At 51.5% G+C, this 24,316-nt stretch overlaps 1 protein-coding gene across 1 annotated transcript in view; it reads right to left on the bottom strand.

Moving 5' to 3' along the window:
* The window catches only part of LOC137432736 (endophilin-B1), a 47,728-nt gene that overhangs the window by 2,447 nt on the left and 20,965 nt on the right, over positions 1 to 24,316 (bottom strand). Inside the window, exons 6-8 of the mRNA XM_068124882.2 lie at positions 3,482 to 3,571; positions 3,251 to 3,351; positions 1,643 to 1,713 (exon numbers count right to left, since the gene is read on the bottom strand). Of these exons, the coding sequence (XP_067980983.2) occupies positions 1,659 to 1,713; positions 3,251 to 3,351; positions 3,482 to 3,571 (246 nt within the window). The 3' untranslated portion in view covers positions 1,643 to 1,658. The remainder of the gene's footprint in view (positions 1 to 1,642; positions 1,714 to 3,250; positions 3,352 to 3,481; positions 3,572 to 24,316) is intronic.

Here is a 24,316-nt window from a genome sequence, read left to right as displayed (position 1 = left end):
GTTTGGTTATGCTGGGTGGTTTGGTTATGCTGGGTGGTTTGGTTATGCTGGGTGGTTTGGTTATGCTGGGTGGTTTGGTTATGCTGTGTGGTTTGGTTATGCCGGGTGGTTTGGGTGTGCTCGCTGGTTTGGTTATAATGGGTGGTTTGGTTATGCTGGGTGGTTTGGTTATGCTGGGTGGTTTGGTTTGCTGTGTGGTTTAGTTATGCTGGGTGGTTTGGTTATGCTGTGTGGTTTGGTTATGCTGGGTGGTTTGGGTGTGCTCGCTGGTTTGGTTATAATGGGTGGTTTGGTTATGCTGTGTGGTTTGGTTATGCTGTGTGGTTTGGTTGTGCTGTGTGGTTTGGTTATGCTGTGTGGTTTGGTTATGCTGGGTGGTTTAACCACGAGGTAGGCCTGAAAAGAGGGAGGAGCGCGAGGTCGGGGTGTGGACGCGACAAGCAGCACGTCAGAAGGCGGTGACGGTAAGAGCAACAGCCAATCAGAGCTCGGTGGGCATGGCTTGATAGGGCGTGGCAAGCAATGTCTGGTGAGTTTGAGAGGGTTCCAAGGGCGTGGCAATAAAACCCTTGGCACGAGGCCCCCACCTCAGTTGGGTTATGAGGTCTGGCTGGGAGACGAGTTGGAGCGAACTGGTATTGAGAGAACTGATCCGGAGCACTCGTGTGAGAACTGCATTGGGAGGACCGGCGTGCACATGACAGTTTGAGCCTTGATTGAGAAGCGCGTATCGAACTGTCCATTTATTACGTACGCAGCCCCGTGAGTGTAACCGCCGAAGCCAGCCATACCGTTTGCCCTGTGATAATCCCGTGCGCAAGAACGACACGCGGAGAGCTCCTGGCCGCTGCCGTCTGGTTCATCTACTCCGCGGTGCGAGTTGGGGACCGGAGAGCGAGCTGCCTGGACGCCATCCCTGGACCATCGACCTGTTCGTCTGCAACCCCGTGTGAGTGTGTCTGAGTGTGACGGGCCCGTTTGTGTTGGGATAAGTTAAGACTGTTTAAGGCTGCAATGTTATTCTTCTTCTTATTGTACAAAGTGTAAATAAATTCTGTTATTCCTTTCTTCCAAATTCGACCGTTTCAGTCATTTCCTCCATTGGGTAAGCGTGGCACGATTACGAACTGCTCGGATCGGGTTTAGTCATTGCTAACGGCTCGGGTCACGGGTTCGCTACCGCTCGGCATCTCCACCAACACCGGTGATTCGGGCAGGGCTTATTTCCTCGTTTCTGGGCGGCATTAGTACTTAGGTAATAGCGAATCCCTAGTCCTAAAACCCTATTTAACGCTGTACAGGAGTGACGTCATAGGTCCCGGGTCCCGTCGGCTAGTAAAAGACAAGGGGACTAATCCCCCCTTGGTAAGGGAAAAAGACCGACGCTGAGATCCGCAACAATATTAACAGAGTTCAGCTCACAGACTCGACCACATTAGGTTTCATATTAACAGAGTTCAGCTCACAGACTCGACCACATTAGGTTTCATATTAACAGAGTTCAGCTCACAGACTCGACCACAGTAGGTTTCACATTAGAGGAGTTCAGCTCACAGACTTGACCACAGTAGGTTTCACATTAGAGGTGTTCAGCTCACAGAGTTGACCACAGTAGGTTTCACATTAGAGGAGTTCAGCTCACCTGCTTTGGCACCGCATCATTGAAAGTCTAACTCCTGGCTTTTGTAACCGCGTGAGGTTTGTGATGATCCACTGCAAAGCAATACAAGGAAAATCAGCCATTTCCAGCAATTGTATTACAATGAGACAGAAATAACGTTTTAGAAAGAAGTTGATGAATAATTTAAGGTTAAGGTGGTTGGCTTTACGGTTAAGGTGGTTGGCTTTACGGTTAAGGTGGTTGGCTTTACGGTAAAGGTGGATGGCTTTATGGTTAAGGTGGTTGGCTTTACGGTTAAGGTCATTGGCTTTAGGGTTAAGGTGGTTGGCTTTATGGTTAAGGTGGTTGGCTTTACGGTTAAGGGGGCTGGGTTTATGGTTAAGGAGGCTGGCTTTGTGGTTAAGGAGGCTGGCTTTTATGGTTAAGGGGGTTGGCTTTATGGTTAAGGATGCTGGCTTTGTGGTTTAAGGTGGCTGGCTTTGTGGTTTAAGGTGGCTGGCTTTACGGTTAAGGTGGTTGGCTTTTACGGTTAAGGGGGTTGGCTTTACGGTTAAGGTCATTGGCTTTAGGGTTAAGGTGGTTGGCTTTATGGTTAAGGTGGTTGGCTTTATGGTTAAGGGGGCTGGCTTTATGGTTAAGGAGGCTGGCTTTGTGGTTTAAGGTGGCTGGTTTTGTGGATTAAGGTGGCTGGCTTTACGGTTAAGGTGGTTGGCTTTTACGGTTAAGGGGGTTGGCTTTACGGTTAAGGGGGCTGGCTTTACGGTTAAGGAGGCTGGCTTTATGGTTAAGGAGGCTGGCTTTTTACGGTTAAGGGAGTTGGCTTTATGGTCAAGGAGGCTGGCTTTTATGGTTAAGGGGGTTGGCTTTACGGTTAAGGGGGCTGGCTTTATGTTTAAGGGGGCTGGCTTTATGTTTAAGGGGGCTGGCTTTATGGTTAAGGGGGTTGGCTTTACGGTTAAGGGGGTTGGCTTTATGGTTAAGGGGGCTGGCTTTATGGTTAAGGAGGCTGGCTTTATGGTTAAGGAGGCTGGCTTTTACGGTTAAGGGGGTTGGCTTTACGGTTAAGGGGGTTGGCTTTACGGTTAAGGGGGCTGGCTTTATGGTTAAGGGGGTTGGCTTTATGGTTAAGGAGGCTGGCTTTTACGGTTAAGGGGGTTGGCTTTACGGTTAAGGGGGTTGGCTTTGTGGTTTAAGGTGGCTGGCTTTACGGTAAAGGTGTTTGGCTTCATGGTTAATGTGTTTGGCTTCATGGTTAATGTGGTTGGCTTTACAGTTAAGGTGATTGGCTTTACAGTTAAGGTGGCTGGCTTTACGGTAAAGGTAGTTGGATTAACATTTAAGGTGATTGGCTTTATGGTTAAGGTGGCTGGCTTTACGGTAAAGGTGGTTGGCTTAACAGTTAAGGTGGTTGGCTTGAGATTTTAGGGTCGTGATTTTGAGCCCCCGTTAACACCAGGAGGGTTGACTCAGCCTGTCATCCTTCCAAAGTAGTAACAGGGAGCAGTGCATCAGTGGCAATGCCAAGCCTCCAGAACAATGATGCAACCAGCAGGCACGGGCTGCAGACGAACCACCACCAACATGTTTTCTAATGAGATTTGCAATTAGGTCTTTTTCGATGGAGGATACCTTTTGAGATCTCCACTCAGCTTATTCAGACACTGCATGCTTTCAGAATGATAGTTCATTTGAATCTCCACAAGAGCATTTATTGCAGCCTCTTGAGTTTCCTGTTGAGGAATCACAGTGGACAGATCTGTGTGAATGTCAAACTTTCAAATTCATCAGTTAATCCAGTAGTAAGCAATCCACTGTTTACATTTTCACTCCTTTATCAAAGCCTCCAATGTGGCCTCTTACATGTGTTTTTTTGAGTCCTTGAAGAAGAATCTTTGTGGTTTCAAATTGTCCATCATATTCCATCTGTGCTTTCCGAAGTGCTTCATCAGCCTGGAAGAGAACACATTTCACGAGGTTAACAAATACATAGAGGTAACAAGAGGGGTGAGTGACCCTGAACAGTTATCGAGATAACACATACGTGATATGACAAATTCTGCACAATACACTCTCTGCCATAAGAAAACCGAACAAGTGAGTGTTCTTCATGCCATTTATTTATGTGACATCATGCGACACAGATAAGGTGCAAATCTCTTACAGAGGTAAATTTAGATTAATTACACGTCCATGTCATTGCGAGCGAATCACTTAATGCTGCAATGTGGCGAATGTTTTCACATATGATCCACGATTCAACGTAGAAGTAACTAGATGGTATTCATGGATTACTTAACCCGCACAATCAACTTGGTGCGAACCAACTGTTCTGCTTTTTTCCGTTATTTTTCTTTGAACCAATATGGCTGCCAGACCATGTGACCATTTAGTTCATAAATTTACATTCTCCAATATAATTGTTGTGTAGATCAATCCTGGTGGCATCTGGTCAAATCTGTTTCTGGTGTTTGTTCCCCCTCCATCCCCTCCCTCACCTCAAATGGCCACACGGCTGACTCTGCACGTGAAAAAGCTGAATGCCTCAACTCTGTGTTTGCCTCTAAATCTTGTGTCCAAAACCCATCCCTCTCTGTACCCACCGTACCCAGTCGTACCCAGCTGCTCCTGGACTCTGTGTCCTTTCCTCCTGACAAGGTGGAAAAGTTTCTGTCAACCCTCGACTCTGATTCTGCAACTGGACCTGACGGCATCAGCCCATGGGTCCTAAAATCCTGTTCTTCCGCTCTTTCACTCCCTCTCTCTGTTCTCTTCACCCTCTCTTTTGCTCAAGGTTATCTGCCATCTGCTTGAAAATCTGCCAACATCACCGCTTTGCACAAAAAAGGTGCAAAAACAGATCCCAGCAACTACAGACCAATCAGCCTTCTCCTAATTATCAGCAAAGTCATGGAATCCATCATTGCTTCAGATATGAAATCTTTCCTCTTCTCCAATGGCTTGATCTCTGATCATCAATTTGGTTTCAGACCTGGTCACTCTACTCTGGACATGCTGCTTCTGCTTTCTCAACAATGGATGGAGGTCCTCAATGCCAAACAGGAAATTAGAGCTGTCTCCCTTGACATATCACGTGCCTTCGATACGGTCTGGCACCCCGCTTTGCTCACCAAACTCTCCTCTTTTGGTATCCATGGAAATATCCACGCATGGCTGGCGGACTTCCTCTCTAGTCGTAGTCAACGTGTGGCCCTGAATGGGTTTCTCTCATCTCCTCTTCCTGTTCAGGCTGGAGTTCCCCAAGGCAGTGTTCTGGGCCCTGTGCTTTTTCTGGTCTTCATCAATGATCTCTCTGACTCTCTTGAAAATCCTCTCTATGTCTTTGCTGATGACTCTACTCTCTGTCGCTCCATTCTTCATCCCTCAGATCGGCAGTCTGCAGCCTCCTCACTCTCTGCAGACCTGGACAAAATCACAGACTGGGCAAACAATTGGAACATGTCTTTCAATCCTGACAAATCTTACACTCTTACGATGTCTCTCCGAAAAGACCGACTGGACAACCCTCCCATCCACTTTCTGAATAATCCTCTCCAAGAAATTCTGTCACTCAAGCTTTTGGGTCTCACTATCTGCCATGATCTTTCCTGGGAAAACCACATTTCAAATCTGGCCTCCAAAGCCAGTCGCCGACTGGGCATCCTCCGTCGTGCGAAGTCCTTCCTTGGCACACCTGAGCTCCTCACCACATACAAGGCTTTCATCCACAGCTCAATGGAATACTGCTCTCCCCTCTGGGCTGGTGCTCCTGCCTCACACCTAGCTCATCTTCACGCTGTTGAAACCAAAGCATTGAGAATAATTGGAATCTCCCGCGATGAAGCTAACTCCAAGGGCCTCTCACTCACTCACTGCAGGCAGGTTGGTGGTCTTTCCGTCTTCTACCGACTCCTCTCTGGCCTTGCCCCCCAGCTCTCTCTGAGCTCTGTCCCGCAAATATTCCTACAGGTCACACAAGATCTGCCTGCAACCCTCTTATGGTTAAACTGCCAAAATCAAGAGTCTCTGCTCACCTTCACTCCTTCATTCCTCTTTTCTCCCGCCTCTGGAACAAACTCCCTCACTCTCTTCAATCCCACTCCACCCTCCAGGTCTTTAAAACAGCTGTTCACCACCATCTCTTATCTTCCCCCATCCAAAACCTTGATCTTTTCTACCCCCGCTAATTTCATCCCAATTCCACTTTTTTGAAATACCAACTTCTGTCCTGGAAGTCCTTGGTGTCCTTGTGTTTTATACTTTTCCCACCCCCCCCCCCCTTCCCACGCCTCGTCCCCCCAAGCCCTCTCCCTCCCACACATCTCCCTGCTCTCAAATGTTGTATGCTCTCAAGTGTTTGTGTGCTTCCCCTTCTCTCCCCATCTTGTCTTCCGCTCCCTCTTTTTATATATTTTGTTTGTCTGGTTGATTTGTTTGTGAAGTAAATGTCAGCTCTTTCACGAGCCTCGATTCAGTATTAAAAAAAAACAAAAAAAAAAAAAAAAAAACTCAATAAATTTAAAACTGATCGGACTAAGCGTTATACTTGTCGAATTATGACGTCATAATTAAGGCACCAATGACATCATCGTTAGCAACGCATATTCCCCATGCAGAGTTCTTTATAATGAGCCACGTTTCAATTTTTCCACGGAGCAGTTTCGGAGATAGAGAGGTGCAACGTTTTTCGATTTTTCCAAGATGGCGCCTGTGCCGCATGACCTATGATGTCATAATTATCATTAAAACTTGTACAGGAAGAGTCGCTCCTATGGTGAAAAGTTTGTCTCCATCGGACTAACAGTTGCAGAGAGAAATTAAATTCATACTGGTCAGGTCAAGCGTTGTACTTGTCGAATTATGACGTCATAATGAAGGTGCTGATGACATCATCATGAACATATCTTATTCCCTTTGGGGAGTACTTGACAATGAACCATGTTTCAATTTTTTTCCATTGAGCGGTTTCGGAGATTTAGAGGTGCAACCTTTTTCCAAGATGGCGTCCGTACCACGTGACCTATGACATCATAATTATCATAAAAATTTTTTGCAGGAGGAGGCGCTCCTATTTTGCAAAATTAAGTGTCAATCGGACCAACGTTTGTTGAGAAAATGATTTTTTAAAATACAGACACGTATGCACAAGCCTGAGGAATGGCATTTCATTCCTGAATCAGTTCCTGCTCCACCTCATAGGGTGTCTGTGTCTGTCTTGGCATTGTTCAAATGTGCCAATCAATGATGTACCAGGAGTTGTCCAATTTGATTTAAATCTGGTGAGATGGCAGGCCAGTGTCATGACGTTAACGTTGGCATTTACAAGAACATTCCTTGTTTGAATGGCCCTGTGAGCAAGAGCATTTTTTTGGATACAATGTCTAGGTTCGTGGAGGAGCTGGAACAAAGAACAAAGGGAAGAGTAGAATTAGAGGGAGAAAACACACCAACAGCAGGTATTAGGGACGAAATTAATTTTCCTGGACTATTTTGTTGATGGTTCGGCAACACGTTGCTGTAAGATGTCATGAATGTATAGATCTGCCGTCACGTTTCCATGAACATGGAAAATGTTGGTGCCAAAGGTTCAGCAATAGCACCCCACATAATGACACTTCCACATCCAAAATGTGAAGCTTCCTGGACACAGACTGGAGCATATTGGTCAATCCTTCTTCTGTCATCATGTATGTTGCCACCAAATTTCTGGTTCCATGGAAACGATTGTTTATTGGGATTTCTCAAGTATGCGCAGGCATCTTTCTTGTTTTACTCTTTTGCAAATGCAATTTGAGCTGAAATTGATCAACCACAGAAAATTATTGTAAAAGGAGTATCGGTATATTGTGATATGTGCACAAGTTGTATGTGTATGATGCAAGTCAGACTTTTGAGAGGATGTCATCAGGTGAGAGTAGCTTTCTATACTACTTAATAAGGGATGATTTCCTGGATGGAGCTACAATACATGACCTAAAGTATGCGGACACCCCTTCTAGTTTGTGGATTCGACTGTTTCAGCCACACCCATTCTGACAGGTATATATAATCAAGCACACAGCCATGCAATCTCCATAGACAAACATTGGCAGTATAATGGGCTGTACTGAAGAGCTCAGTGGCATTCTCCAGGGCACCGTCAGAGGATGCCACCTTTCCAACAATTCAGTTTCGTCAAATTTCTGCCCTGCTAGAGCTGCTCTGATCAACTGAAAGTGCTGTTATTGTGAAGTGGAAACGTCTGGAAGCAACAACAGCTCAGCCACGAGGTGGTAGGCCACACAAGCTCACAGAATGGGACCACTGAGTGCTGAAGCGCATAGCACGCAAGAATCGTCTCTCCTCGGTTGCAACACTCACTACCGATTTCCAAACTGCCTCGGGAAGCAACGTCAGCACAACAACTGTTCGTCGGGAGCTTCATGAAATGGGTTTCCATGGCCAAGCAACCGCACACAAGTCTAAGATCACCATGCGCAATGCCAAGCGTCGGCTGGAGTGGTGTAAAGCTCACCACCATTGGACTCTGGAGCAGTGGAAACACGTTCTCTGAAGTGATGAATCTCGCTTCACCATCTGGCAGTCCGACGGAAGAATCTGGGTTTGGCGGATGCCAGGAGAACGCCACCTGCCTGAATGCATAGTGCCAACTGTAAAGTTTGATGGAGGGGGAATAATGGTCTAGGGCTGTTTTTCATGGTTCAGGCTTGGCCTCCAAGTTCCAGTGAAGGGAAATCTTTATGCTACAGCATACAATGACATTCTAGATGATTGTGTGCTTCCAAATTTGTGGCAACAGTTTGGGGAAGGCCCTTTCCTGTTTCAGCATGTCAATGCCCCCGTGCACAAAGCGAGGTCCATACAGAAATGGTTTGTCGAGATCAGTGTGGAAGAACTTGACTGTCCTGCACATAGCCCTGACCTCAACCCCATTGAACAACTTTGGGATGAATTGGAACGCCGACTGCGAGCCAGGCCTAATCGCCCAACATCAGTGCCCGACCTCACTAATGCTCTTGTGGCAGAATGGAAGCAAATCCCTGCAGCAATGTTCCAACATCTAGTGGAAAGCCTTCCCAGATGAGTGGAGGCTGTTATAGCAGCAAAGGGGGGACCAACTCAATATTAATGCCCATGATTTTGGAATGAGATGTGTGATGTTCGGGTGTCCGCATACTTTTGGTCATGTATTGAATCTCAGGAAACTTTTAGTCTGTTGCTGAGGAGATGTGTGAAAAGTTTTCATGCAACAGAATCAGTGAGGTTCCAGTCTATTTTCACCTAATGATTCTTTCACTGAACTTTTACAGGGAATGCGATGATCATTTGTTTTAGAATAAAATGAGAAAGAGAGTAAAATCAGAACTACATTTAATTCCAAATGCCAACACAGGTAAAAGGTGAGATTGACTTATCCACCTCTGTAACAACATATGGAAATTTAAGTGGCATTTCACCTGCTCTTTTACCTGCTAAAGGGTGGGACAGGTTTGTGCAAGATAATCGGGATTTAGTTGCCGAAGTAAATTATCCTGTTAGACCAGGTCAAGGTGTGTCGTTGTATTTGTGCCAATGGCCACCACACCTTAGCTTGGAATAAAAGGTTGAGCAATGTTGTATTAACATGTTTGGTAAAGTTATAATATGCTCCATAATTTACAGGTGTCTTGTCATAAATGCTGTCAGTGAACACCAGTTGCACAGTTTCTGTAACTGCAACATTTCACCAGAATCGGCATTTGTTTAAAATAGTGTGAACTTTAAACAAAGAGAAACCTAATGGAAACTAGAGAGTTCGTAGAACCCGAGAGACAAATTTGATTTTTTCATCACCATTGAAGTTTGTCCATGCATTTGTTCAATAACAAACCCTCTGCCTATTTTTCTTAGAGACACTCACGTTTTTTGAACAATCTTTGAAAAAAAACGATGCACGAAACAGAGATTTTATTTGGACGAAGTTATCTCTGTGGTTGCTTCACGAGACACCACCATTTTGTCTGAATCTCGCTATTTGATTTACCCAGACGGCGTCAAATTATCCCAAGTACTGCTAAATTGAAGGTTTTTAGAAGTGCAAACAAGGCAATTTGTGTTCTACAGTATTTAAATATACTAGTGTGGCGGGCACAAGGGGCAATAATTCCGCGCACCAGTGGGTGGCGCGAGCGTCAAGGCGGGGAGCGAAAGCACATGCCCCGCCTTTCGACCGATCGGCCACGCCCGGGGACTAGGCGTGGCCTCGGCACATATATGCGGGCTCAAAGCTCGAGCCCGCCCAGTGCTGAAGTGCGAGCTTTGAATAAAGACTCTTTGTATTACCAACGCGTTGTGGCCTACCTCTCTGGCAATCGAGTCGTGTGTGCACAGCACGACACTGGTGACCCCGATTGGTTCAGCCGTTTCTGACCACCGAACGCGCCATGGCTACCAATGCCGTCGCAGTCAAACTCCCCAAGTTTTGGGAAGCGCAGGCCGACGTTTGGTTTTTGCAGGCAGAAGCTCAATTCCAACTCCGAGGCATAACGGTGGACGAGACCCGGTACTACCACGTGGTCGCCGCCCTCGGGCCCGGCACTGCCGCCCGAGTCGTGTCCATCCTTCGGCGCCTGCCGGGCGACAGCAGGTACGAGGCGCTCAAATGTCTCCTCATCACCACGTTCGGGCTCACGGAGATCGAACGGGCCGACCGCCTCCTGGACCTTCCCGCCCTCGGCGGCACACGACCATCCGTCCGGATGGATTCCATGCTGTCCCTGCTTGGAGACCAGCCCCCGGATTTCTTATTCCGGGCACTTTTCCTACGCCAGCTACCCGCACAGGTACGCCTCAGGCTGGCTGGTTCCAAAATAAAGGAACCCCGCGCCCTGGCTGGAGAGGCCGACAAGTATTTTGCGGCCTGCGACACGCGGTCGGTGTACGGTGCTGCCGTAGTGGATCCTGGCGCGGAGGCTCCAGCGCTCCCGACTTCCCTCGTGGCCGCTGCTATGCCCCGTCCACTACCGCCGCCGCCACCACCACCGCCGCCGGCATGGCCGCCGCGGCCGTTACCGCCGCAAACCTGGTGCTACTACCATGCCAGGTTCGGCCGCCAGGCTAAAACATGTCGCCCGCCATGCTCTTTTGTCGAGTCGGGAAACGACCGGCGCTCACTTGCGGCCATGAGCATCGGCCATTCCGGCAGCCTCCTTTTCATCACGGACACCTTGTCCGGGCGCTGTTTTCTTTGAGACATAGGAGCGCAGGTAAGCGTCCTCCCCGCCTCCATGTCCGACAAGCAAACCGCGGGCCGGGGCCCCACTTTGCTTGCCACCAACGGTACACCCATCCGCACATTTGGGAAGCGTTGCCTCTCCCTGCGGTTCAGAGGGCAGCGCTTTCAATGGTCGTTCGTGACCGCCAGCGTGCCAATGGCACTGCTCGGTGCGGACTTCCTATGTGCGAATGGGCTGTTGGTCGACGTGAAGCGCAGACGGCTCGTCCAGGCCGAAACCTTCAGCTCGCTCGCTTGTTCGCTGAGCGGCTCGTTGAGCGGCTCACTGAGCGGCTCACCGAGCGGCTTGCCAAGCGGCTTGCTGGAGGGTTCTGTCCCGGCGAGTTTAGTTTGCACGCTTCCGGCAGCGGACGACTTTACCCGCCTCCTCGCCAGTTTCCCGGCCCTCACACAGCCCACCTTCTCAGCGGCGGCCGTTAAACACGGGGTGGAGCACCATATCCCCACGGTCGGGCCGCCGGTCTATGCCCGGGCACGCCGACTCGAGCCCATGAAGCTCGCGGTGGCGAAAGCGGAGTTCGCCACGCTGGAGTGGCTGGGGATCGTACGGCGCTCCAACAGCGCTTGGGCTTCTCCTCTGCACATTGTGCCGAAGCCCACGGGGTGGAGCACCATATCCCCACGGTCGGGCCGCCGGCCTCTGGAACAAACTCCCACACTCCCTTCAATCCCACTCCTCCCTCCAGGTTTTTAAAACAGCTGTTCACCACCATCTCTTATCTTCCCCCATCCAAAACCTTGATCTTTTCTACCCCCGCTAATTCACCCCAGATCCACCTTGTTTGAAATTCCAACTTCTTTCCTGGAAGTCCTGGCAGTGTCCATATGTTTTATACCTCTCCCACTGCCCCCTTCCCATGCCCCCCCCCCAAAGCCCTCGCCCTCTCTCAGATCTCTCGATGTCTCCATGTCTCTCGGTCCCTGCTCTCAAATGTTGTGTTTGTGTCCTTCCCCCTCTCTCCCCATCTTGTCTACCGCTCCCGATGTTATATGTTTTATGTGTCGGTTTGTCTTTCTGTGTGATTAATGTTCGCTCTTTCACGAGCCTCGATCTTGTATACAAAAAAAAAAAAAAGAGAAAAAAAAAAAGAAAGAAGCCCGGCGGAGGATGGCGGCTGTGTGGGGACTACCGCCGGCTCAATGATGCCACCACCCCCGACCGCTACCCGGTTCCCCATATCCAGGACTTTTCCGCCCGGTTGGCAAACACGACCGTGTTTTCCAAGGTGGACCTCATCCGGGGCTACCACCAGGTCCCCGTCCAACCGGACGACATCCCAAAGACGGCCGTCATTACCCCTTTCGGCCTCTTCGAGTTCCTGAGAATGCCTTTCGGGTTGAAGAATGCGGCCCAGGCGTTCCAACGGCATATGGACAGCATCTTGCGTGACTTACCTTTCCTGTTTGTCTACCTGGATGACATCCTGGTCGCGAGCGCGTCCCGGGAGTAGCACCTGCTCCACCTCCGCACGCTCTTCGAACGCCTGGGCCAGCATGGCCTAATCATCAACCCCGCCAAGTGCCGTTTCGGCATCGCCACCATCGACTTCTTGGGGCACCACATCACCAGGCACGGGGCCGTCATTTTACCGGCCAAGGTGGAGGCGGTCAGGGATTTCCCGCGGCCCCGCACGATCAAGGGGCTCCAGGAGTTCCTGGGCATGGTAAATTTTTACCACCGTTTCGTGCCCAATGTCGCCCAGCTCCTCCACCCCTTGCACGAGGCCCTCCGGGGCAAGCATGGCAAAGGTGACATCACCTGCTCGGCGCCGATGACCACGGCATTTGCGGGCACAAAGCTGGCCCTGGCCAACGCCACCATGCTGGCACACCCGGCACCTGATGCACCGATTGCCCTCACCACCGACGCGTCGGACTACGCGGTGGGCGCGGTGCACGAGCAGTGGGTGCATGGTCGATAGAAGACAGAAAGAGCTGGGGGAGCAAGGCCGGAGAGGAGTCGGTAGAAGACAGAAAGACCACCTACCTGCCTGCGGTGAGTGAGTGAAAGGCCCTCAGAGATAGCTTCATCGCGGGAGATTCCAATGGTGCTTGGCAACCGCTGGCGTTTTTTAGCCGGCAGCTTCGCCCGCACGAACGCCGCTGTAGCACCTTCGACCGCAAGCTGCTCGTGCTCCACCTGGCAGTCCGACACTTCCGCCATCTGTTGGAGGGCCGGCCGTTCATGGCTTTCGTCGACCACAAGCCCCTTGTGTTCGCGATGGCCAAGGTCGCCGAGCCATGGTCGGCACGGCAGCAGCGTCACCTCTCTGCCGTGTCTGAGTACACGACGGACATCCGTCACGTGGCGGGTAAAGACAACCCGGTGGCGGATTGCCTTTCCCGGTCCGTCGTGCTCGCGGTCCACCTCGGGGTCGACTATGCCCGGATGGCGGAGGACCAGACCGCCGACCCCGGCGTCCAGGCCTTGAGGACTGCCGTCACGGGCCTCTGCGTCACTGAGGTGCCGTTCGACGCCGCGGGCGCGGCCCTCCTATGCGACGTCTCCCTCGGCCGGCCTTGCCCCATCGTGCCCGCTGGCTGGCGGCGCCCAGTTTTCGACGCCATCCACGGCCTGTCCCACCCGGGCACGAAGGCATCCCAGAAGCTCGTCGTGGCGAAGTTCATCTGACATGACCTCCGGAAGGACGTTCGCGACTGGGCCAGGACGTGCCTCACGTGCCAGCGCGCAAAGGTCCACCGCCACACCCAGGCCCCGTTGGCCCCGTTTGCGGTGCCCGAGCGTCGGTTCGACCATGTGCACATCGACTTGGTGGGACCTCTGCCCCCCTCGCGGGGGTTCACCCACCTCCTCACCATGGTGGACCGCACCACACGGTGGCCGGAAGCCGTCCCATTGGCGGCGACGTCTGCGGCTGATGTGGCGCAAGCCTTCGTCACCACTTGGGCTGCCCGGTTCGGTGCCCCCTCGGACATCTCGTCCGACCGCGGCCCCCAGTTCACCTCGGAGCTCTGGGCCGTGGTGGCGCAAGGGCTCGGTGTGAAACTACACCGCACCACGGCCTACCACCCCCAGGCCAATGGCCTGTGCGAGCGCTTTCATCGCTCAATGAAGGCCGCGCTCCGGGCCAGCCTCCGCGACGGCGGCTGGGTCGACAGACACCCCTGGGTCCTGCTGGGCCTCAGGACGGCGCCCAAGGACGACCTGCGCGCGTCCTCGGCGGGGCTGGTCTTCGGGCAACCACTGCGGGTACCGGGTGAATTTATCCCCGACTCCACGGCTCCTTGGTCTGCGGCGCAACAGCGCTCCGCCCTTCAGGAGACCGCCCGGAGGTTCGCCCCGTTGCCGACGGCACACCACGGTTGCCCGCCTTCCCACGTCGCCCCGGGGCTTTGCACGGCAAAGTACGTCTTCATCTGGCACGACGCCCACCGGGCACCGCTACGGCCCCCGTACGACGGGCTCTTCCACGTGCTGGAGACCGGGGACAAATTTTTCACCATCGACATCGGCGGTGCCCCGGATTGCATCTCCGTGGACCGCCTCAAGCCGGCCCACCTCGATCCGGACCACCCCCCGCAAGCAGCTCTGCCTCCGCGTCGAGGCCGCCCCCCGGCAGTCGGACCCCCGGCACCCCCCAGCCCCACCGTCCCGCTACCCCCCAGCCCTGCACCCATCGCCAGGGGGCGTTTCGGCCGTGTCATCCGGCTTCCCCGCAAACTCACCCTTCAGGTGCGCGGGAATTCTGGGGGTGCACGTGTGGCGGGCACAAGGGGCAATAATTCCGCGCACCAGTGTGTGGCGCGAGCGTCCAGGTGGGGAGCGAAAGCACATGCCCCTCCTTTCGACCGATCGGCCACGCCCGGGGACTAGGCGTGACCTCGGCACATATATGCGGGCTCTAAGCTTGAGCCCGCCCAGTGCTGAAGTGCGAGCTTTGAATAAAGACTCTTTGTATTACCAACGCGTTGTGGCCTACCTCTCTGGCAATCGAGTCGTGTGTGCGCAGCACCACACTAGTACCCGACTGCAAAGCCGCAATGAGCCGGCGAAGCCAAAGCCTCTTGCCACTATTTTACCCATCACTGTGGCATCAGTAGGTTAAGTAGTTGGTAGTAGGTAGGTGTTGTAGGTACCGTCAGTGTAGTAGGTGTAGTAGGTGTAGTCGGTGTAGTAGGTACCATTTGCATTCTGGATGAGATTAAAATTGATAAAATTTACTTCTTGATTAATTCGGTGAATTCCGTCTCAACTTCGGATATTTCCGGCCATGAAAAACTATCCCCGACGGCCGCAAGATTTCTAAAAAATAATTCTTCATCAATTTTTGAATATTTGACGCCGTTTTCACCCTCCGAAATGCGTAATAAGCTTTAAAAAAATATTTTTCAAATGCTCGAATCTCATTGGTGTTTGGTGACAATTTTCGTTGTTTGCTGACAATTTTCGTTGTTTGGTGACAATTTTCGTTGAAGATAACGAGGTTGGTCTTAGCGTATTTTAATTACAAATTAGAGGTGCATTGGATTGTGAATCAAACAAAGACGGGTGAAACAAACTCCTATTGAACTTTTTCGCAATTGTTTTATGCATTCAAATGCTCGAATCTCATTGGTTCCGGTGTTTGGTGACGATTTTGGTTGAAGATAACGAGGTTGGTCTTAACGTATTTTAATTACAAATTAGAGGTGCATTAGATTGTGAATCAAACAAAGATGTGTGAAACAAACTCCTATTAAACTTTTTCGCAATTGTTTTATGCAAACTTCCGAATCCGGTCGATGGCGGCCTCCATTGCGTGATTTGGTTTTAGAAATATTTTTTCAAATGCTCGAATCTCATTGGTTCCGGTGTTTGGTGACGCTTTTCGTTGAAGATAACCAGGCCCGTGTGGGCCGAGGTTGGTCTTAAAGTATTTTAATTATCAATTAGAGGTGCATAAGATTGTGAATCAAACAAAGACGGGTGAAAGAAACTCCTCTTGAACGTTTTTCAATTTGTTATGTATACTTCTGCATCCGCAAGATGGCGGCCTCCATTGCGCTTTGGAATTCTCAAGCCAAGGGATACAGCATAATCTGGTTTTCGACATAATACGTCCGCGTTTATTGACAACACCGGCTTCGCCGGCTTCTCGTACCCGACTGCAAAGCCGCAATGAGCCAGCGAAGCCAAAGCCTCTTGCCACTATTTTACCCATCACTATGGCATCAGTAGGTTAGGTAGTTGGTAGTAGGTAGGTGTAGTAGGTGTAGTAGGTACCATTTGCATTCTGGATGAGATGAAAATTGATAAAATTTACTTCTTGATTAATTCGGTGAATTCCGTCTCAACTTCGGATATTTCCGGCCGTGAAAAACTAGCCCCTACGGCCGCGGGATTTCTAAAAAATAATTCTTCGTCAATTTTAGAATATTTGACGCCGTTTTCACCCTCCGAAACGCGTAATAAGCTTTTTAAAAATATTTTTCAAATACTCGAATCTCATTGGTTCCGGTGTTTGGTGACGATTTTTGTTGAAGATAACGAGGTTGGTCTTAACGTATTTTAATTACAAATTAGAGGTGCATTCGATTGTGAATCAAACAAAGACGGGTGAAACAAACTCCTATTGAACTTTTTCGCAATTGTTTTATGCATTCAAATGCTCGAATCTCATTGGTTCCGGTGTTTGGTGACGATTTTCGTTGAAGATAACGAGGTTGGTCTTAACGTATTTTAATTACAAATTAGAGGTGCATTAGATTGTGAATCAAACAAAGACGGGTGAAACAAACTCCTATTGAACTTTTTCGCAATTGTTTTATGCAAACTTCCGCATCCGGTCGATGGTGGCTTCCATTGCGTGATTTGGTTTTAGAAATATTTTTTACAAATGCTCGAATCTCATTGGTTCCAGTGTTTGGTGACGATTTTCGTTGAAGATAACCAGGCCCGTGCGTGCCGAGGTTGGTCTTAAAGTATTTTAATTATCAATTAGAGGTGCATAAGATTGTGAATCAAACAAAGACGGGTGAAAGAAACTCCTATTTAACGTTTTTCAATTTGTTATGCATACTTCCACATCCGCAAGATGGCGGCCTCCATTGCGCTTCGGAATTCTCAAGCCAGGGGATACAGCATAATCTGGTTTTCGACATAATACGTACGCGTTTATTGACAACACCGGCTTCGCTGGCTATAATTAAATTCAAATAAAATAAAAGTTTTAAAGGCTGTAAAAAAACAAAAAACAAACAAACATTGCGTCGCAAGTTTACTGCCATTGATACACCCTCTTTCACACCACATTATTTAACACTTTAATTATTTATTTGTGCCTGTTGTTTGTGTCCTTTATAATGTCCATAAAAACAATACATTTCCTGTTTGAAATTATTTTCGACTTTATTTAGCTGCCAGCTGGACAGACTGAAGCAATTGCTTTACCGCACTTGGGACGAACCACTGTACAATTTGTCCAAATTCAAAGCCAGAGTTTGTGTTCCACACGTTATTTATACGTCTAACTAAACTATGTATTCATCAAAGTTCGTTTAAACTGCAGGTTCATGTTCTGATTCGTGTTCCGATTTATGTTCCAATTTGTATTCTACAGGTTCAAAATATAAAATTCAATTGAAATGAAGTATTTCTTCGATGATACAAATAGACTGATAGACAGACAGACGGTGGTAGACAGACTGATAGACAGACAAACTTTACCACCACAATCAAAACCCCAATTGCTTAACGCCACCTATCTGCCACCATGCAGGTCACCAACGGTGGCAATGGCAAACTATGCATGTTTGACACACCTAGTTTCATAGTTTGCTGAATCAATGATGTGCACAGTTAAATTGTGAGAGCAATATGGACGCACTTACAGAAAAGTTCCAGTGTTGCTTACTCATCCAGATTTGGTAGTCCCGCCCCAAAGGGGATGCAAAACTATTGCATTGACCCTGTCTGTGTGTTTGTCTGTCTGTGTCTGTGTGTGTGTGTCCGCGTCTATATATTTTCGTATAAAAATGTTTTTCTTTGCAAACGCTTGCTCCATCAATGCGAAACCTTGCGAAAGGTCGAAAATACGAAACATAGGAGGGACTCCTGTGGATAATATTTTATTGCTAACCCTGACATATTAGGTCACATGGTATGGCAGCCATATTGGATTAAAGGAGAAAATTTGGACATTATTTTCTTCGAAAGCGCACAACGAAAAAAAATGAAACTTGGCATATGTCATCAACTCCCGATGGGGTATACAGTGACGTGAAAAAGTAAGTACACCCCATGTAAAGTTTTGACTTTTTCAACATATTTCAACATACAGCTATTTGATCTTCATTTCAACAATATTAATAGATAAAGGTGATATAATACAACAAATATCATGAAACATTTACATTTTGTAGATACCACCTATTAGAGCCAAGGGTGTACTTACTTCTTCCACATGCGAAATTTGCATTTATGTTTATTTTAATCATACAATGGACGACAAAATGTAAATGTTTCATGATATTTGTTATATTATATTGTAGCGGCTACCGCTGGGTTTTCACAATCGCCTTGCACCTATCAAGGACGCGGAGTGATCACCATGCCGGGCTCGTCCAGGACGCCCGGGCAGGCTCGCCCTCAACTTGCCAGGCCGCAGCCAGGACGCACGGCCACGCCCCCTCTCGCCTTTCCTGGGCAAACGCTCCGGGATAATGTGTGTATACATATTGCTGCCCGATAAACGGGCTTTTCAGAGTACCTGAGTGTTTTGTTTGAATAAAGCAACTCGGACGAATTCCAGCTTTTTGTCGCGTCCATTCTTCCGATCGACGTGGGAGCCCGAGCTCCTTCATTGGTGACCTACCGACATGGACACGGCAGTGGCCCTTAAACTGCCTACCTTCTGGGAGGCTCACGCGGCGGTTTGGTTCGCACAGGCGGACTCCCTGTTCGCCCTGCGAGGCATCACGGCCGACGACACCCGCTTCAACCATGTGGTAGCAGTGCTCGGTTCAGCCACCGCGGCCCGCGCCCTGAGCCTCCTCGAGAGCCCGCCAGCCGCTGACAAATACGGCGTGATAAAAAAGCTTCTCCTCAACGCTTTCGCCCTCCCATCGGCGGAACGCGCACGGCGCCTGCTCGACCTGCCCGAGTTCGGCGACACGCGCCCTTCCGAGCGAATGGACTACATGCTTTCGCTGCTCGGCGAGCACTCTCCGGCATACCTGTTCCGGGAGCTGTTCTTCCGTCAGCTGCCTAGCCCGGTACGCCTCGCCCTGGCAAGCACGATGATCACGGATCCCCGTGCCCTTGCCAGGGAAGCCGACAAGATCTCCGCCGCAGGCCAGGGCATCGCAGCAGCGACCTGGGGCCCACCGCCATCCAACGCAACACCCATGGCGCCTGAGCACCCGGCACGGTCGACGACCGAACTGCCGACGCAATTGGCGGCCGCTACACTGAGCCGACCACCTCCAGCACGATGACCGGGGCCTCCACCTGACCAAGCGTGGTGTTACTATCATGCCAAGTTCGGACAGAAGGCCCGGACATGCCGACCCCCTGCACCTTCGGCAGTCCGGGAAACGGCCGGGCCGGCGTTCATTACCAGCCATGAGCGCCGGCCACACGGGCAACTTACTGTTCATCACGGATAAAGCGTCTGGACGGCGCTTCCTGTGCGACACCGGCGCCCAACTGAGCGTCATACCCGCCTCTGACTAGGACAGGCAGTCCGCGGTTTGCGGCCCCTCCTTGGTTGCGGCCAACGGATCGGCCATCCGCACCTTCGGCCCGCGCAACGTCACCCTCTGCTTCGGCGGCCAACGCTTTGCTTGGACGTTTGTAACCGCAAACGTGCACATGGCTCTGCTAGGCGCCGACTTCCTCTGCGCACACGGACTGCTGGTGGACGTCCAACGGCATCGTTTAATCAAGGCCGAAACCTTCAGCTCCCTGGTATGCACATTGAGCAGCTCCGCGCCGACCGAGCTGGCATGCGCCCTCCCGGCGGCGAACGAGTTTGCTCGCCTGCTCACGGAGTTCCCGGCCCTCACGTGGCCGACGTTTTCGGCCGTCGCAGTACGGCATGGGATCGAGCACCACATACCAACCACGGGCCCGCCAGTCTACGCCAGAGCCCGCCGCCTCGACCCAGCCAAGCTCGCCATGGCCAAAGCCGAGTTCGACGCTTTAGAACACCTCGGCATCGTGCGGCGCTCCGATAGCGCGTGGGCTTCGCCACTACACATCGTCCAAAACCAGGGGGCGGCTGGCGCCCATGTGGCGACTACCGCCGCCTTAACGACGCTACCACCCCCGACAGGTATCCGATCCCACACATCCAAGACTTCTCCGCCCGTCTGGCGGGACGGGTCATTTTTTCGAAAATTGATCTCATACGGGGATATCACCAGGTACCTGTCAGGGTGGCCGACGTCCCTAAAACGGCAGTCATCACGCCGTTCGGCTTATTCGAATTCTTACGGATGCCGTTTGGTCTCAAGAACGCGGCTCAGGCGTTCCAGCGCTTGATGGACGGCATGCTGCGTGACCTGCCGTTCCTTTTCGTTTAGCTGGACGACATCCTCGTCGCCAGCACGTCCCAGGCCGAGCACCTCCTCCACCTCCGAACACTGTTCGGGCGCCTCAGCGAGCACGGCCTCATCGTCAACCCGGCCAAATGCCACTTCGGCACGACGGCCGTTGATTTTTTGGGCCACCACATCACCAAGAACGGGGCCGTGCCGCTGCCAACCAAGGTCGAGGCCATCACCACGTTCCCGCGTCCCCGCACCATAAAGGCCCTGCAGGAATTCCTGGGAATGGTGAATTTTTATCACCGCTTCGTGCCCCGCGCTGCTCAACTCATGCGGCCCCTCTACGAAGCCCTCCGGGGCAAGCCGGCCAAGCACGAGATCGCCTGGTCCGCAGCAATGGACGCGGCGTTCCAAAGCTCAAAGCGGGCCTTCGCCGACGCAACACTGCTCGCTCACCCGGTGCTCAACGCTCCCATCACCATCACCACGGATGCCTCCGACTACGCGGTGGGCGCTGTACATGAGCAATGGTTGAATGGGGTTTGGCAGCCACTCGCTTTTTTCAGCCGGCAGCTCCGGCCGAACGAGCTCAAATACAGCACGTCTGACCGTGAGCTCCTCGGTCTACACCTGGCCGACCGCCATTTCCGCCACCTCCTGGAGGGCCGACCTTTCACGGCGTTCGTCGACCACAAGCCGTTGGTTTATGCAATGGCCAAGGTCATGGAGCCGTGGTCGGCCCGCCAACAGTGCCACCTCTCCGCCGTGTCGGAGTTTACCACGGACATCTGGCACGTCGCCGGCAAAAACAACGCCGTGGCCGACTGTCTTTCCCGGGCCAGCGCGAACGCGGTCCACCTGGGCGTGGACTTCGTGCTTATGGCGGCGGACCAAACCACCGACACCACGGTGCAAGCCCTCCGGGCGGCGGACACGGGCCTCCGCCTGGCCGACATCCCCTTCGTGGACACTGTCCTGCTCTGCGACGTCTCCCAAGGCCAGCCTCGCCCCATCGTGCCCGTCACCTGGCAACGCCGCATCTTCGCCTCCCTCCACGGCCTTTCCCACCTGGGCCGGAAAGCTTCCCAGAAGCTGGTGTCGGCGCGATTCGTCTGGCACGGCCTTCATCGGGACGTCCGCGATTGGACCAGCACCTGCACAGCCTGCCAACGGGCCAAGGTCCACCGACACACCCAGGCCCCGCTGGCACCTTTCACCGTGCCCGAACGACGTTTCGACCACGTCAACGTGGATCTGGTGGGCCCCCTCCCCCCGTCACGGGGGTTCACACACCTGCTCACCATGGTGGACAGGACCACCAGGTGGCTGGAGGCCGTTCCCCTCGTCTCCACCACCACCGCCGACGTGGCGCAGGCTTTCATCGCCACCTGGGTCGCCCGCTTCGGCGCACCGGTCAGACCGCGGACCACAGTTCACCTCCGAGATGTGGGGTGCGGTCGCCCACAAGATGGGGGTCAAGCTCCACCATACTACGGCCTACCACCCCCAAGCAAACGGGTTGTGCGAGCGATTCCACTGCTCCATGAAGGCCGCGCTCATGGCCGGCCTTCAAGACGGCGGTTGGGCCGACCGGCTGCCGTGGGTCCTTTTGGGCCTCCGCACGGCCCCCAAGGAGGACCTCCAGGCATCCACCGCCGAGCTTGTCTACGGCCAGGCGCTACGCGTCCCGGGCGAATTCGTGCCCGACGCTACCAGTCCCTGGTCCGCAGCTCACCAGCGCTCGGACCTCCAGGAGGCCGCCCGACGGTTTGCCCCGGTGCCAACATCCCACCACGGTGACCCCCAGTCCTACGTCCCCCCAGCACTTCGCACAGCGGAGTATGTTTTTGTGCATCACGACGCACATCGGGGGCCACTCCGGCCGCCGTACAACGGGCCCTTCTGGGTCCTGCGACGGGACGACAAGTCGTTCGTCATCGACATCGGCGGCAGGTCGGACCGGATTGCGGTGGACCGCCTCAAGCCGGCACACGTGGACGTCGACCAACCACCACGGGTGGCCCTTCCGCCGTGGCGAGGCCGCCCCCCCGTCCACGGTGCCCCCCCACTCGACCGCCCACCACCACACCGGACCCCCCCCCCCCACGACCCACCAGGGGTCGCTTCGGCCGGGTCATCAGGACCCCCCTCAAATTGACCCTGCCGGTGCAAGTCGATTCTGGGGGGACGTGTGTAGCGGCTACCGCTGGGTTTTCACAATCGCCTTGCACCTATCAAGGACGCGGAGCGATCACCATGCCGGGCTCGTCCAGGACGCCCGGGCAGGCCCGCGCTCAACTTGCCAGGCCTCGGTCGGGACGCTCGGCCACGCCCCCTCTCGCCTTTCCTGGGCAAACGCTCCGGGATAATGTGTGTATATATATTGCTGCCCGATAAACGGGCTTTTCAGAGTACCTGAGTGTTTTGTTTGAATAAAGCAACTCGGACGAATTCCAGCTTTTTGTCGCGTCCATTCTTCCGATCGACGTGGGAGCCCGAGCTCCTTCAATATCACCTTTATCTATCAATATTGTTGAAATGAAGATCAAATAGCTGTATGTTGAAATATGTTGAAAAAGTCAAAACTTTACATGGGGTGCACTTACTTTTTCACGTGACTGTATACGGTGATAACAATTACATCATCAGTGAAGTGGTATTCCAGCCATAATTGGTAGGATTGAAATCTTTATCTGAAAAATCTGAAACTTCATATGTCTGATCTATGACCCAATGTGTGGGAAGAATTACATTTATGATTTACATAACCCATGCCAAGAAACTATGTGACATAATAGGGTGCATGGATAATACGAGTATATGGGCTATAATAGTAGTAGGCCTTAATAGTAGCATGTTCAGTTATCGATGGTGTTTTTGTTCAGCATGAACATGCAGGTGAGACTACGCACTCTGCGAGTGCCGTTTTAATTAATTATGTTGTCGTTTTCCTCATCTTGGCTGAAAAAGTGAGATGAAAATTTCCTCATTAGCTCCAGACCAATAGGAGACCATTTACTCGTGGTTAGTGGAAGTGTGGCTGTCTGTGGACGTTGTCCAAGTGTGGCAGTGACTGTCTGAGTGGACGTATTGGCAGAAATTAAAGCCACGACACAATCATTGCATGAATTTGCTTGTTATTTAGGTGGTTCGAAATGTTTTTTTAATGGAGTACGTTTTGATGGTTGGTAAGAGTCTCCTGTTGCTCATAGCAGAGTTTCCTATTATTGGGCACAAGGTCGAGATGCAAGTTTAATGGATGAAATCACCAGGATCTTGATTGAGGTATGCTTAACTGCCTTTGCAAAGCAGGATGTGCTAGAGATGAGATGTGAGGTGCAAGGTTATTTGGTCCTCATTATTCTTTTAATCCTGTGATGACACCCTAAAATGATATCATATTGAGAATATAATTGATTGGTAAATAATCTCCTATTGTTGTTGTTGTTGGAAAGCTCCGGACAGTTCTCTCGAACAAGCTTGCGGCACAGAGACAGCCAATCGATCTTGCAGGAGCGACCCAGAGATCCGCCATATCCAGGATGGTGTACCGCTGCCTTCACAAAGACAGGGTCATGACAGAGAAAGAGAGAGTTACAAAGAACGGAGAGAGACACGAGGGAAAGGGCCGGTCAATGGGGACCGATCAGCACTCTGACCATGACCATGCTACCGTGACGAATCCGGGCAACAGGGAAGAATGGGGAAGATTTCACCCCCGAATTGCGTTGAAGGGTACGACCACCACAAAGAGGCGTCCCTGATGGTTGTCCTATTCTTGCTAACCTAGATGCTGTATTCTCATGTAAACCAAATTTGCCCCTTCTTCACTCCCTTTTTCTCCTATTTCCTTGTAATGCATAGGTAACAAGAAAAAGAGCAATCAGAGATTGCAAACCCTCACCAGGATGTATTTTCAGTGGTTTTAAAGGCTT

The sequence above is a fragment of the Myxine glutinosa genome, chromosome 8 (genome assembly GCF_964187855.1).
Source record: "Myxine glutinosa chromosome 8, kmMyxGlut1.1, whole genome shotgun sequence".
In the NCBI taxonomy this organism is placed as follows: Eukaryota; Metazoa; Chordata; class Myxini; order Myxiniformes; family Myxinidae; genus Myxine; species Myxine glutinosa.
The sequence above is the reverse complement of the archived record's forward strand: the minus strand, read 5'-3'. Positions and strand labels throughout refer to the sequence as shown.